The 12,529-nt window shown below is 44.0% G+C and overlaps 1 protein-coding gene and 1 long non-coding RNA gene across 4 annotated transcripts in view; one reads left to right on the forward strand and one right to left on the reverse strand.

Moving 5' to 3' along the window:
• The window catches only part of STX6 (syntaxin 6), a 51,941-nt gene extending 49,613 nt beyond the window's left edge, over positions 1 to 2,328 (reverse strand). For all 3 annotated transcript variants that reach the window (XR_006705743.1, XR_006705742.1, XM_045452572.1), the window contains exon 1: positions 1,953 to 2,328. Coding sequence is in view for 1 of the 3 variants with exons in the window: in XM_045452572.1 (XP_045308528.1) it covers positions 1,953 to 1,987 (35 nt within the window). In the remaining 2 variants the exon portion in view is untranslated. The remainder of the gene's footprint in view (positions 1 to 1,952) is intronic.
• A 1,481-nt stretch (positions 2,329 to 3,809) lies between these two features.
• Positions 3,810 to 4,828, forward strand: LOC123585458. Its single transcript, XR_006706179.1, has 2 exons — positions 3,810 to 3,895; positions 4,699 to 4,828. It is a non-coding gene; the product is annotated as an uncharacterized LOC123585458 (long non-coding RNA).
• The last annotated feature ends 7,701 nt before the right edge of the window (positions 4,829 to 12,529 follow it).

The following is a 12,529-nucleotide window of genomic DNA, read 5'->3' on the forward strand; positions in this document are numbered from 1 at the left end:
AACCTAATCCAAGACCTACTACTACTATCTCTAAAAGCTTTTCCAATCATAACCATTTCTAATGAGTTGCTTTTCTCAGAACTACTGGGGCACTTAATCTTCTGTAGCATTCGCTTCAGTGCTTAATTTATCACCTGTCATTTCTACTTAATTTTGGGGTGAGTTGCTTCTCAGAACCATAGCTGCTAGGCTAAGAGCCATAACTTAGGCATCTAATTTTTCTACACCGTGCGATACATTTTCAATATTAATAAATAGAGGTACATGGCTCCCGAAATATTCTCTCACAGTCTGGAAGTATTGTGAATCTCTTTCTTCAGACACCTTAAGGGCATGAGCTAACATGATATAAAGTCAACCAACAATCCAGGCCAGTGTTCCAATACAACAGTGATACCTAATCAGTGAGCAAGCATTGGTAGAATGTATTAGATACTATCAGGAAAAAAAGGCCAAGATGGCAGGGTAATTTAGCATTTTTGCAAATTCCATTAAAAATCAAACAATTTCTGATTCTCTCTGCTTTCCACTGCCAGAGACAACCTTTGCAACCTAAGCATTAAGAACATCCCTTTAAGGAAAAGACACACGGCTTTGATATTTAAAAATGAACCCTGAAACTAATCCTTCCAACAAATAACACATTTTCCAAGCAGAGAGCCACATATTACTAATCAATCTACAACTCGTCACTTTCCCATCTACCTTAAAGTAAGATGAAGAAACCCCTTTTAGGAAAACGTTAAGAAGTGTATAAATAGATTTTACTGTATCATGGATAACAAAGTCCTTCACCTAAAGTACCATGTGAATTTTCTGAGAAGAATCCTTAAAAAACACAAACACTCAAGCAACTGGTCAGCTTTTACCACTACGGAAATAGGAAGCTAGTAGCAACTAGTTGCAAGCAAAGGGACACTTCGTGATTACTAGTACTGATCTTCTGGGAATTTAGTAGTTCTCAGATTTTTTTTTTTTTATGTCTAACACTTAAAACATAGAAGTGACAAGTTACAACAACATAAGAATCCATCTTTCTTAATGGCTACAAAGATAATACAACAAAGTGCAAACCAAGTTTCTACCTCCAAACAATCAAGCAATCAAAGATGGAGTCAGGACAGCTCATAGGGAAAAGTTAGGGCAGCTCTGTTCTGAAAGGCTGGATAAGAATGGGGGGAACCTGTCAAATAGCCTGGATGAAATCAGGGAGTTAAAAAGAAAGCGCTCACTTCCTTTAGCACTGTGGGAAAATCCCAGTTGCTAATATAAAGCTGAGGAAAGTTTAGTTTGGCTGATTTCATTTTGTTTTCCTTCCAACATCATCGCCGAGTTCGAACGGCTGCTTTCCTCCCCTCACATTACTCAGTAAAAACGCCCCCACTGAATTGAGTTGTCTTCCGGAGCCGTGCTCCCCCGCAGCCCAGCCTGCAAACGTGCTCAGGCGCCTCTGGGCATGTTGTGGTCTCACCAGTCTGCGGGCCAGAGCTCCAAACTCAATGGACAATGGGAACTCACCCCCATCAACGCCAACTACAAAGCTCAGGAGGGCCATTTCCCTTTTCCTGCCCAGATGCTGTTTTCCCTCCTTCGAAGTAGGGCCCCGTGCTCCACCAGAGCCCCAGTTGGGGCTAGGACGCGCGTCTCCCTCCCCACCTGCAGAGCTGCTGGTCCCCTCGAACCCCAAATAAGTTGTATCTCGGCGCACAGGCCAAAGAGGACCTCCTTCCCCAGGGGCTTGGCTGGGGACATGGTTTTCACAGTCCAGGTAGGACTGGGAAGGGATGTCTCTGGACGCTTGGTCATGGCCCTGCAGGCTAAGCCGTCCCCACTCCACTGTCCCCTCCCTAGCCTCCACTTGTCTCCCCTCCCCCTCCGGCGAGGAGAGCGGGGAGGTGCGGGCTGGCAACACGGCCACCTCCTCCTCCAGTGGAGATCGCGGGGACACTCACCCTTTCACCACAAAGAAGGGGTCCTCCATGGACATGGCGTCCCGGCCCCCGGCTGCCTCACGCCTGCTCCGTGCACCGGGCGCCCGCGCCCTCCGAGCCTCCCTCTGCCCACCACACCGGCCTGCCGCAGCCGCCGGCGCCTCGGCCTGGGGAACCCAGAGCAGCTGGCGCGCGCAGGCCGGGGAGCACTGGACCGCCGCTGGTCCAGCAATCGATCGCCCAGAAGACCGAATCCCAGTCTCCGACGCCGGCCCCCGCGCCTGCCTCCACCCCCGGCTCCTCCCGGCGCGTCTGGCAGACTTGACCCCGCCCCCGGGACCTGCGGCCTCGTCCAACCACGAACACGGGCCCGCTGCACCACTTCCGCACCCGCGCTCACGTGACCAGGGCCGGCCCCGCCTCCCGTCGGCGGAGCCTGGGCGCCGCGTCGAGCAACCCTGGAGGCGGGGCTCTGGGGTGGGTGGAGGGCTGGTGCTCCCTCGCCTCCCTACTCAGGTTTCAGGGGAGGTGCTGCTTGCTCCCCCCTTGGGGTTGGTTAGGTTTTCAAGACATACACCCCAGTACCTGATTTGCACAATCCTTTTACCTTTCCTGTACTTTTAACACTTGATTTTGATAACATATGATTTATAAATCCATCTCGTCCTCGACTTGCATTAAAACGAGCTCATATAACATTATCTGACTATGATAATGTTGCACAATTCCTTTATGTGGGTCTTAACTATGTGTCCCGCAATGTCCTAAAGGCTGTATGTGCGTTATCTCAATATTCTTGGGGGGAAGGAATTATTTCCAATTTGTAAATGACAAAGTTCAGACATTTCAAGATTTCCCATGGTCACACACCTGACAGGGCACAGCCATAGATTCTGTGCACTTTCCACCAGACTGGATGTATTTTCTAATGCTGTGCATTGCACAAGTGAACAGTAAGGTAATTTTTTCATACAGCATACAGTGCTTCCCTGGGGAGAGCACCTTTGAGGGATTAAGAAGAGACCACGTATGGCAGTTTCTTCCCAGCTATAGTTCAAGAGCTCTTCAGATAGCATTTTGGTCAGAACAATTAGCCAACTCATTCTGTGTATGCTATATAGGCATTGTGAACTCTAATTGCTAATTATCTCTGAGCACTTACTGTGTGTCAGGCACTGTGCTAAGTGTTATCTCAGTTGCTCTAATAATAAGGTAATTACTGTCATTATCCCCATTTTACAAATGAGAAGTCTGAGACTCTTGGAGGTTAAGTGACTTGCTCAAGGTCACCAGTCTTTGGAGATGGTAGAGTCCTCAGAGCTAGACAAAACCTGTTTGAACCTGGGTTCTATTATTCAGTTTCTTATCTACAAAATGTGAATAATAATATTTGGCTTGTGGATTATTGTGAAGGTTAAATAAAAATGCATGTAAACCCCAAGGCCCCCAAAGAGTGAGGCAGCACTTGTAAAGGTGTGACCAAACCAATGTGAGTTTGCTCCTAGATGAGTCCCAAACTGCACCATGTTGAGTAGTTGCTCAAAGAAAACTTTAATTTGCAGCAAATAAGAAAGCGCTTCCAAAGTGATGACTCCCCAAGAGAGGGTGAATGAGTTGATTTTGTTCTTAGGTGGGATGAATATTTAGATAGGGAAGCCTCATCATCGTATGTGGAGGCAGGCATAAGGTTGCCCGTGCACCTTAAGGAAACATGGACATTGTATGTTATGTAAATGAGTCTGAGGCTCCTCCTTGGGCAGATATTTTAGTATTATAATGTCATAAAGGTAGTTGTAGGTCATTCCAGAGGTTACTCCATGGTCCATGTTCTCAGGCACAAGGTTGGGGCGGGGGTGGGGGTGGGGCGCGTGGTTAGCTCAAAAGGGCTTGGTGGTCTGGGCCAGTGGGCGTTCTCTTCAGGGCTGTCGGGAGTGCTTTTGGGTTTCATTTGCCTGAGTTAAGAGGTAAGCCAGAAAAAAGAGCTCAAGGAAAAATGTAAGACAAAGGTTAGTGAGTACAGGCAGGTGGGCAATAAATGTCAGGTCTTGGGGTCTAGCGGGTGACAAAGGGAGAGGAAGGGGTGAATCTGATAGATGTTTTCTAGGAAAGACAAAAAAAAGGACACCTAGACATGAGAGATTAAGTGAGGCTAGGGAGCCAAGAGGTGAAAGGCTCTGTGCTTCTTAGACCCTGCAGGGTCTCCTGCAGGAGCAGTGAGGTCGGATGTGGGGAAGAGAAGCTTTTGGGAGACAACCATTTAATTTGGCTATGGACATACTGAGATGGGAAGGTGAAAAAGGATCATTTTTCATTCATTCAACAAGCACATGTAATTAAAGGGCAGATGAGAATACTGAGTAAGAGCCATATGTGGAGCCAGATTGGTCCAGTTCAAATCCCAGTTCTGCTGCTTCCTGACTATGGTGTCTTTAACACTAAACTGTTAAATCTCTCACTGTCCTCATCTGTGAAATGGACCCCATCATAACACCTTCCTCCTAGAGTTTTACAAGGATTAAATGAATTGATGTGTAAAAAGCACTTAGAACAGTGCCTGGGACATGTTGTGTGCTTACTATGTGCTAGGCACTGAAGAACAGAGGTAAATAGGCTTGGTCCTTGCCTTCAAGGCACTCTCAGACCATTGGGACAGACAGGCTCCATGGAAAGGGAAGCTATAATTAAAATGAGGAAGAAACAAAGGAAGCTACTTTATTCTTTTCTTCTCTTTTCTTTTCTTTTCTTTTTTTTTTTTTTTTTTTTTAAGTTTAATAGGTCCAAGGTCCTGGCATAAACAGCCACTCAGGAAGAATACTCAGCAAAAAGCCATCTCTTCCCATCCCCCCACCAAAAAAAAAGAATTAAAAATTCTCATGGAATAAAATACCAAAATAGTAGTTGCCTTGGGCTTGTTGTATTGACTGGGAAGGGAAACTTCCTGAGGTGATGGAAATGTTTTCTATCCTGATAGGAGCATGGGTTACAGTTATACGCCTTTGTTAGAACTCATCAAACTGTAACACTCAGATTCTGTTCATTCTGGTGGCAGAGGCTGCAACTCCACCTCTGAGTTTTTTGTACAGTCCTGAGAGGACATCCAGGAGAACCTCCGGTCCCTGAGTGAGTCTGCAAAGTTAGGAGAGTGAGTGACAGAGGGAGCTTGCTGGGGCCCAGGCACAGGCCACTAGGCCAGGGATCCAACGAGAATGAGGATCAGAAAGTGTGGAATCACATCCTGTCATTAAGGACTCTGGGTAGACGGAAGCCATCCCTTCCCCCTAAAAGCTGTGGGAGCTCCATGACACCCCTACAAGGCAATCTCGTCTACTCTAAATGGGAGTAATAATACCCAGCCTGCTCCCTCACTAGGTTGTTCTAATGATCAACTGGGATAATGTATATGAAAGCATTTTGGAAAGAACGGGGTACTCTAAGTACCCTAAATCCTTTTTATTTTTTAAAAATTTTTTTTTTTTCAACGTTTATTTATTTTTTTTGGGACAGAGAGACAGAGCATGAACGGGGGAGGGGCAGAGAGAGAGGGAGACACAGAATCGGAAACAGGCTCCAGGCTCTGAGCCATCAGCCCAGAGCCCGACGCGGGGCTCGAACTCACGGACCGCGAGATCGTGACCTGGCTGAAGTCGGACACTTAACCGACTGCGCCACCCAGGCGCCCCCCTAAATCCTTTTTAAAAAGTAATTGAAAATCGCTTCATTGTGGTAAAATACGCATAACAAAACCTACCATCTTAGCCATTTTTAAGTATACAGTCCAGGAGTGGTAAGTACATTGACACTGTCGCTGAAACAATTTCCAGAACTCTTTTCGTCTTTGCAAAAATAAAACTGTACCAATTAAACGACTCCCTATTCCCCCTCCCCCCACCCCCTGGCAACCACTATTCTGCTTTCTGTCTCTGTGAATTTGACTGCTGCTGTAGGAACCTCATAATTGAAAGCATACAGTATTTGTCTTTTCGTGACTGGCTTATTTCAGTCAGCGTAATGTCTTCAAGGTTCATTCATGTTGTAGCATGTGTCAGCATTTCCTTCCTTTTTTTTTAATGTTTATTTATTTTTGAGAGAGAGAGAGAGAGAGAAAGAGAGAGAATGAGCCGGGTAGGGGCAGAGAGAGAGGTGGGTACAGAGGGTCTGCATTGGGCTTTGTGCTGACAGCAGAAAACTTGATGCAGGACTCGAACCCACAAACCATGAGATCATGACCTGAACCGACGTTGGACAATTAACCAACTGAGCCACCCAGGAGCCCCAGAATTTCCCTCCTTTTTAAGGTTGGATAATATTCAGTTGTATGTACATACCACATTTTGTTTATCCATTCATCCATCCATGGTCACTCAGGTTCCTTGCACCTTTTGGCTCTCGTAAATAATAATGCATGAACATAAGCGTACAAATATCACTTCAAAAGCCTGCTTTCAATTCTTTTGGGTATATATCCAGAAGTGGAATTACTGGATCATATGCTAATTCTATTTTTAATTTTTTCGGAAACCACCAGACTGTTTTGCACAGTAGCTGCACCATTTTACAATCCCACTAACAGTGCACGACGGCTTCAATTTCTCCACATCCTTTCCAACACTTGTTATTTTGTTTATTTGTTTGTTTGTTTGTTTTTAATAGCAGCCATCCTAACGGATACGAGGCAGTATCTCATGGTGGTTTTTATTTACATTTCTCTAACGATTATTGATGTTCAGCATCTTTTCTGTGCTTATCGGCCATTTGTGTATCTTCTTGAGCAAAATGTCTATTGAGATTTTTTTTTTTTTTTAGGTTTTATTTTGAAGTAATCCCTACACCTAATATGGGGCTGGAACTCACAACCCCAAGATCAAGAGTCTCATGCTCTACTGACTGAGCCAGCGAGGCACCCCTCAAACACTTTGCTCATCTTTTAATTGGGTTGTTTTTTGTTGTTGAGTTCACGCTAAATCCTTTTTGAAACAGCATAGAGTAAGGGAGAAAAGTGTTACATAGATGTTAGGTATTACGCTCTTCATCATTTTCCCAATCTTCTGAAAACCCTGATATACATGTGTGTGTTCTAGAACACTCTAGGAAACATGCACTCATATTGGTTTCCATTGATCCAGCTATGGCTGTCTATGTTTCCTAGCCCCAACCACAGGAAATATCCACACAGTGGTTATGTTTTCTTTCCTCTCCTTGGATGTTACCAACACCTCCCACTCTTACCCTTTACACACTGGTGTAAAATAAACAAAGAGGAATTGTAGTCAGCTTATATATCCCAAACACTAAGAAGTGATTAAGAATTTATGGAAGATACATTTGATGGCTGTTAGAAATGTTAAAAAGTGTATAATGACATGTATGCAAAACAGCAAGACACAAAATTATATGTATGATATACATTTTTGTATACACTGTCCACTTTAGATGCACATTTATACATATATATACACTCCTGTCATTTTTACATACACATTTGTACATATATACTAACATTTTTATACATAGAAAATATTTATATTTAGAAAAAAGAAAATGTGAGTTTGGCAATTTTTACCTGGATAATCAGAAATACAAAAAGTGAGGGGCGCCTGGGTGGCGCAGTCGGTTAGGCGTCCGACTTCAGCCAGGTCACGATCTCGCGGTCCGTGAGTTCGAGCCCCGCATCAGGCTCGGGGCTGATGGCTCAGGGCCTGGAGGCTGTTTCCGATTCTGTGTCTCCCTCTCTCTCTGCCCATCCCCCGTTCATGCTCTGTCTCTCTCTGTCCCAAAAATAAATAAAACGTTGAAAAAAAAATTAAAAAAAAAAAAGAAATACAAAAAGTGAAAAAAAAATCAAAAAAGAAATAAGGAAGCCAACTGACCACATATGCAAAAAGTACATCAAAAGTTAGCAGTTTAAAACTCTTTCTAGAATAAGGCAAGTTAGTCATGTCTGAATGAATGGATATTGGTAAGTACTAAAAGTCAAAATGTTATTGAATTTGAACCATTGCAGGAGGGTAGGTATGACCTTTACCATTTTCTATAAATCTGTCGGTGCACAGAGAAGTAAAAACCATAATCTCTCTTGGTATACTAGTGAATAACTAGAATGGTAATAACGATGGCTAACATTTACTTACTATGTACCAGACATTGCGCTAAGTGATCATCCATGCATAATCTTCAGAAGTGGCTCCAGAATTTCTATGTTGGGCAGGTTTTAGAATGTAACCAACTTGTTTGTACACCAGGGCTAGGGGGCTTGAACTGAGATTATCAGATAGACCCACTGTCTTTTCTTAAACTACAGATTTATTTGGGATGGCTAAAGGGTGATGATGGTGATTGCACGTGTGATAATAGTGTTCTAAAGTCCCAGCAAGTGACAAGTCACAAGTCCTGGGAACCACTGGGGATCTTATTGAATCTTCACAACAACTCTGTAAGGAGTTATGACCCTCATTTTCCACATGAGAAATCTGAGGCTTAGAGAGGCTGATAATATGTTCAAGGTCTTATAGGTAGGGAGGGCAGAGCCCCATTTGGAAACAAGTTTTTCTGACTCCTAAACCCATGTTCTTTGCAACAGGATCCTACTGCCCATTTGTATAAGGGCTAGCCTTGTCCCAAAATTAGCAAATGGATTTTACCTAAGCACAGAAAATGGATCAGACTTCACACACACCCACGCACATACACATGCAGGCTCACACAGGCTTGAACACATGCACACCTATTGAATTTTTAAAAATAGCCAAGGGGAGGGGCACCTGGGTGGCTCAGTCGGTTGAGCGGCGGACTTTGGCTCAGGTCATGATCTCATGGTCCGTGAGTTCCAGCCCCACAGTGGGCTCTGTGCTGACAGCTCGCAGCCTGGAGCCTGCTTCAGATTCTGTGTCTCCCTCTCTCTCTGGCCCTCCCCCATTCATGCTCTGTCTCTCTCTGTCTCAAAAATAAAAAAAAATAAACATTAAAAAAATTTTTTAAATAGCCAAGAGGAAACTACTTATTGACTGTAATAAATTACATTATGTGGAAAACACCATTATTTAACAAACAAGACCCTTCTGCTAACTGGATAATTTGTCTTTTGGTTTTTGAGGATGATTTGTCCCACTGGCAAATAGGTCAGATTCGTCAGAAAAGCCTTATGATACATATAATAAATGGGGTGTTAAAAGTCAAGACACACACACACGCACACACACACGAAGCCAAGACACAAAGGGATCCATAGTGAACAAGATAAGCACAGGACACTGAAAAGTGCAGCCTGAGATTTAAGGCTAGACAATTCCACAGAGGGAGACTTGCTCTTCCCAAGGACAATTCCCAGGACACTCCCTACCCCAGTGATTCCCAGCTTAGTGGGTGGGGCAGGCTCCATTGTCCTTTAGGATCTTGATTGTCATCAAATCTATTTATTTAAGAATTTAAGGACTATTAAAGCTATTCTACTTTTTAAAATGCATTGTTGATATTGCTAAGTGAAAAACAATTTACAAAATAGTATTAGGATGTGAAACCCTTTTTTGGTAAAATGAACAGCCCCCCAAGTGTGTTTATATACGTGCATATGTAGTTAGATGCATATATATATATATATATATATATATATATATATGACATATACTAAATGTTAACAGTGGCTTTCTCTCAAGGGTGACTTTTATCTTTTACTCTGATTTTTTTTTCAAGTTTTCTGGATTGTATTTGCTAATTTGCAATTTGGAAAAATGGCTTAAACATGAAAGACATGGTCATCATACCTGCTTTTTTAATGTAAATGCTGTAGATTATGGTATAGTATGCATTTTTGGAACAAGATATGAACAGAAAATGAAAGGAACAAATACATTGCCAAGGAGCAAATACATTGCCAAGAGACATGTAGGACTACTGGGGGCTCTAGGAGGGGCACAAAGGTGCTCCACATTTGTTAAATGAGGAGCAGAGGGAGGAACAAAGGAGAGAAGGAAGAAGAAAAAGAAAAAAGAAATACAAAGATCTGAGAAGGGAAAGTACTAGGAGGGGCTGAGGGGTTGCCAACTATTAATTTCACTACCTGGCTTCTTTTCTCTTTGAGGAAATGGGAGACAAGCAATCTCCTATCGTTGCTGTAACGAATGACCCTAAACTTAGTGACCTAAGACAACACATGTGTTCTCGTACAGTTCCGCAGGTCAGAAGTTTGAAGTGGATCTCATCTCGTGAGCTAAAATCAAAGTGTTGAGAGGGTGGCATTCCTTCTAGAGCCTTAGGGAAGAATCTGTTCCTTCTATTTCCAGTCCTAGAGGTTGTCTGCATTCCTTGGTGTAGGTCCCCTTTCGACAATGGCATCCCTTTGACCTTGCTTCCTTTGTCACATCTTCTCTGAATCTGACCCCTTTGCCTTCCTTTTATAAGGACCCTTGGGATTACCTTGGGCCCACCAGATAATCCAGGGTAACTTCCTATCTCAAGATTCTTAATTTAATCATATCTGCTAAATCCCTTTTGCCAGGTAAGGTAACATAGTCACAGGTTCTGGAGATTAGGATGTGGATATCTTTGGAGTGATGGGGGTGAGGACATTATTCAGCCTCCCACAGAAGGAAACCAATATTTATAGTTCTACTACCTGCCAGGAGCATCATAAACAGAACCTCATCTGATATTTCAACAACCTTGTGCAATATATGCCAGGATTTGCTTTTAAAGTTGAAGAGACTGAGCCTTGGTGCGATTTGGGATTCTGCCCAAGGTCACACAGCTGGGATGCAGACCCAGGACCCTCAACCCCAGTGCAAGCCAGCCTGCCTCGTGGCCCTACCTCCACTCCTCTCTCCCATTCATCTCTACTTCCTCTTTCCTGTCTGGGCCTGTCCCTGGCTCCCTGAATAAGCTCAAGCTGCTGTTTCCCATCGTGGCATGCTCTTATGATGACAGCGCAGTCCCAGCTTGATCCTGGGGATTGCTAATCAAACGAGACAAGCAGCTGCCCCTCAGAATCTTCAGTCAGGCCTTTTCCTTGCCCTCCTTTATTCAACAAGCATTTTTTGAGCTTATTGTGCACGGTGCTAGAGCAGCAAGGAGGATAGACGTAAGCTAAAAATAACTGGACCCTCGAAGCGGTACTTGCAATAGCAGACAAAGGGGTCTAAGACTGTCAGAAGCCAGAGCAGGGAGTTCCAAGTCCTGGGAACTTTATGTGAATCTTTTGCATTGACCTTAGGTGAAATCTAAGCTCCAGGGAAGAACCAAAGACTTCTTTTCTTTTGAGCTCCTTAAGGGACCAGGTATTCTTAGTCTTTCTGTGCCTTGCACATAGCTATGCTCCAGAAATATTTAAAAGTTAGGAGTAGGGTTGAGACCAGCACACCAGAAGTGTGTGAGCATTTTTTGCATTTCAAAAATGCTTGTTGAATAAAGGAGGCCAAGGAAAAGGCCTGACAGAAGATTCTGAGGGGCAGCCGCTTGGCTCTCTTGATTAGCAACCCCCAGGATCAAGCTGGGACTGTGCTGTCATCAGAAGAGCATGCCACATTGGGAAACAGCAGCTTGAGTTTGTCCAGGGAGCTGGGGGACAGGCCCAGACAGGAAAAAGGAAGTAGAGCTGAATGGGCAGTGTGTGAGACCAATAAAGGGTTAAAAGTCACCTTAGAAGGCAGTCAACACCGTCATTTTGTCTCCCTATTCTACCTAGCAACTGATGACACTATTTCTCCTCTAGGTGTTGCTCAGTTAAGTCACTGAAGAGCAAGGCTGGTGTTTCAATTCAAAGATTCCTAAAGAGAAGGACTTTAGGGGCTGACGGTTCTCTCATTACCTCTCATCATTGTATTAACAGTGAAGCACAGCCTGTGAGTATCACAACTTTTCTTTGCTCTGAACCCAAAGCTGAGGCAGCCTGAGGGGAACAGCTTGTCTTCCCCCTGTGGTGAAATGATGAAGCCAAGGGTGGAAAAGCATATTTATGAAACCCAGGACTTGCATGAGTGATGGCCAGCTGGACAGTTTTCCAGTTCATGTGTATAGACTTTTGAGGTCACCTACCTGCTGAGGGGCAGAAGCCATTCTGGAAAGACACTCCTGGTAACCCCCTCACTTTCCTTCTGAGCATTGCTACCCTTCTTTTTTGCTCAAATCCTTTCCTTTCCTTTTGTTTCTCTTTACTAGCATAGTGAATCTCATGGGGATGTGCCCAGAGTTTCAGGGGCATTGAATAGAGGAGCAGATCCATTGCTCAGGTTTACTTTGTTTGTTTGTTTGTTTGTTTGTTTTTCCTCCTTACCATAAGCCCTACCTATAACAAAAGATCATAGAAAGATAAAACCATGGTTCTGGACTTGTTTACTGGGTGTAAGAAATATCAATTGAGTAGGAGGATTTTTTTATTTTTTTAGGGGATCCATGTCACTGGAAAAGCAGATGCCTTCTGTTGTCCTAAATACAGGAGAAGGCCCATGGACTGGAAGCACCAGGCTTCTCTGCCTTAAGCAACTGCACATCCAGCGAGGGACTGGTACTCCTGAGTGGGTTGGCAAGCAATGTCTAGAACTCGGTCTGGGTCACCACCATAGGTGGTGACTCATGAACTTGACAGTCAGAGCTCTTTTAAATCATCTGTG

This window comes from Leopardus geoffroyi, chromosome C3 (assembly GCF_018350155.1).
Source record: "Leopardus geoffroyi isolate Oge1 chromosome C3, O.geoffroyi_Oge1_pat1.0, whole genome shotgun sequence".
In the NCBI taxonomy this organism is placed as follows: Eukaryota; Metazoa; Chordata; class Mammalia; order Carnivora; family Felidae; genus Leopardus; species Leopardus geoffroyi.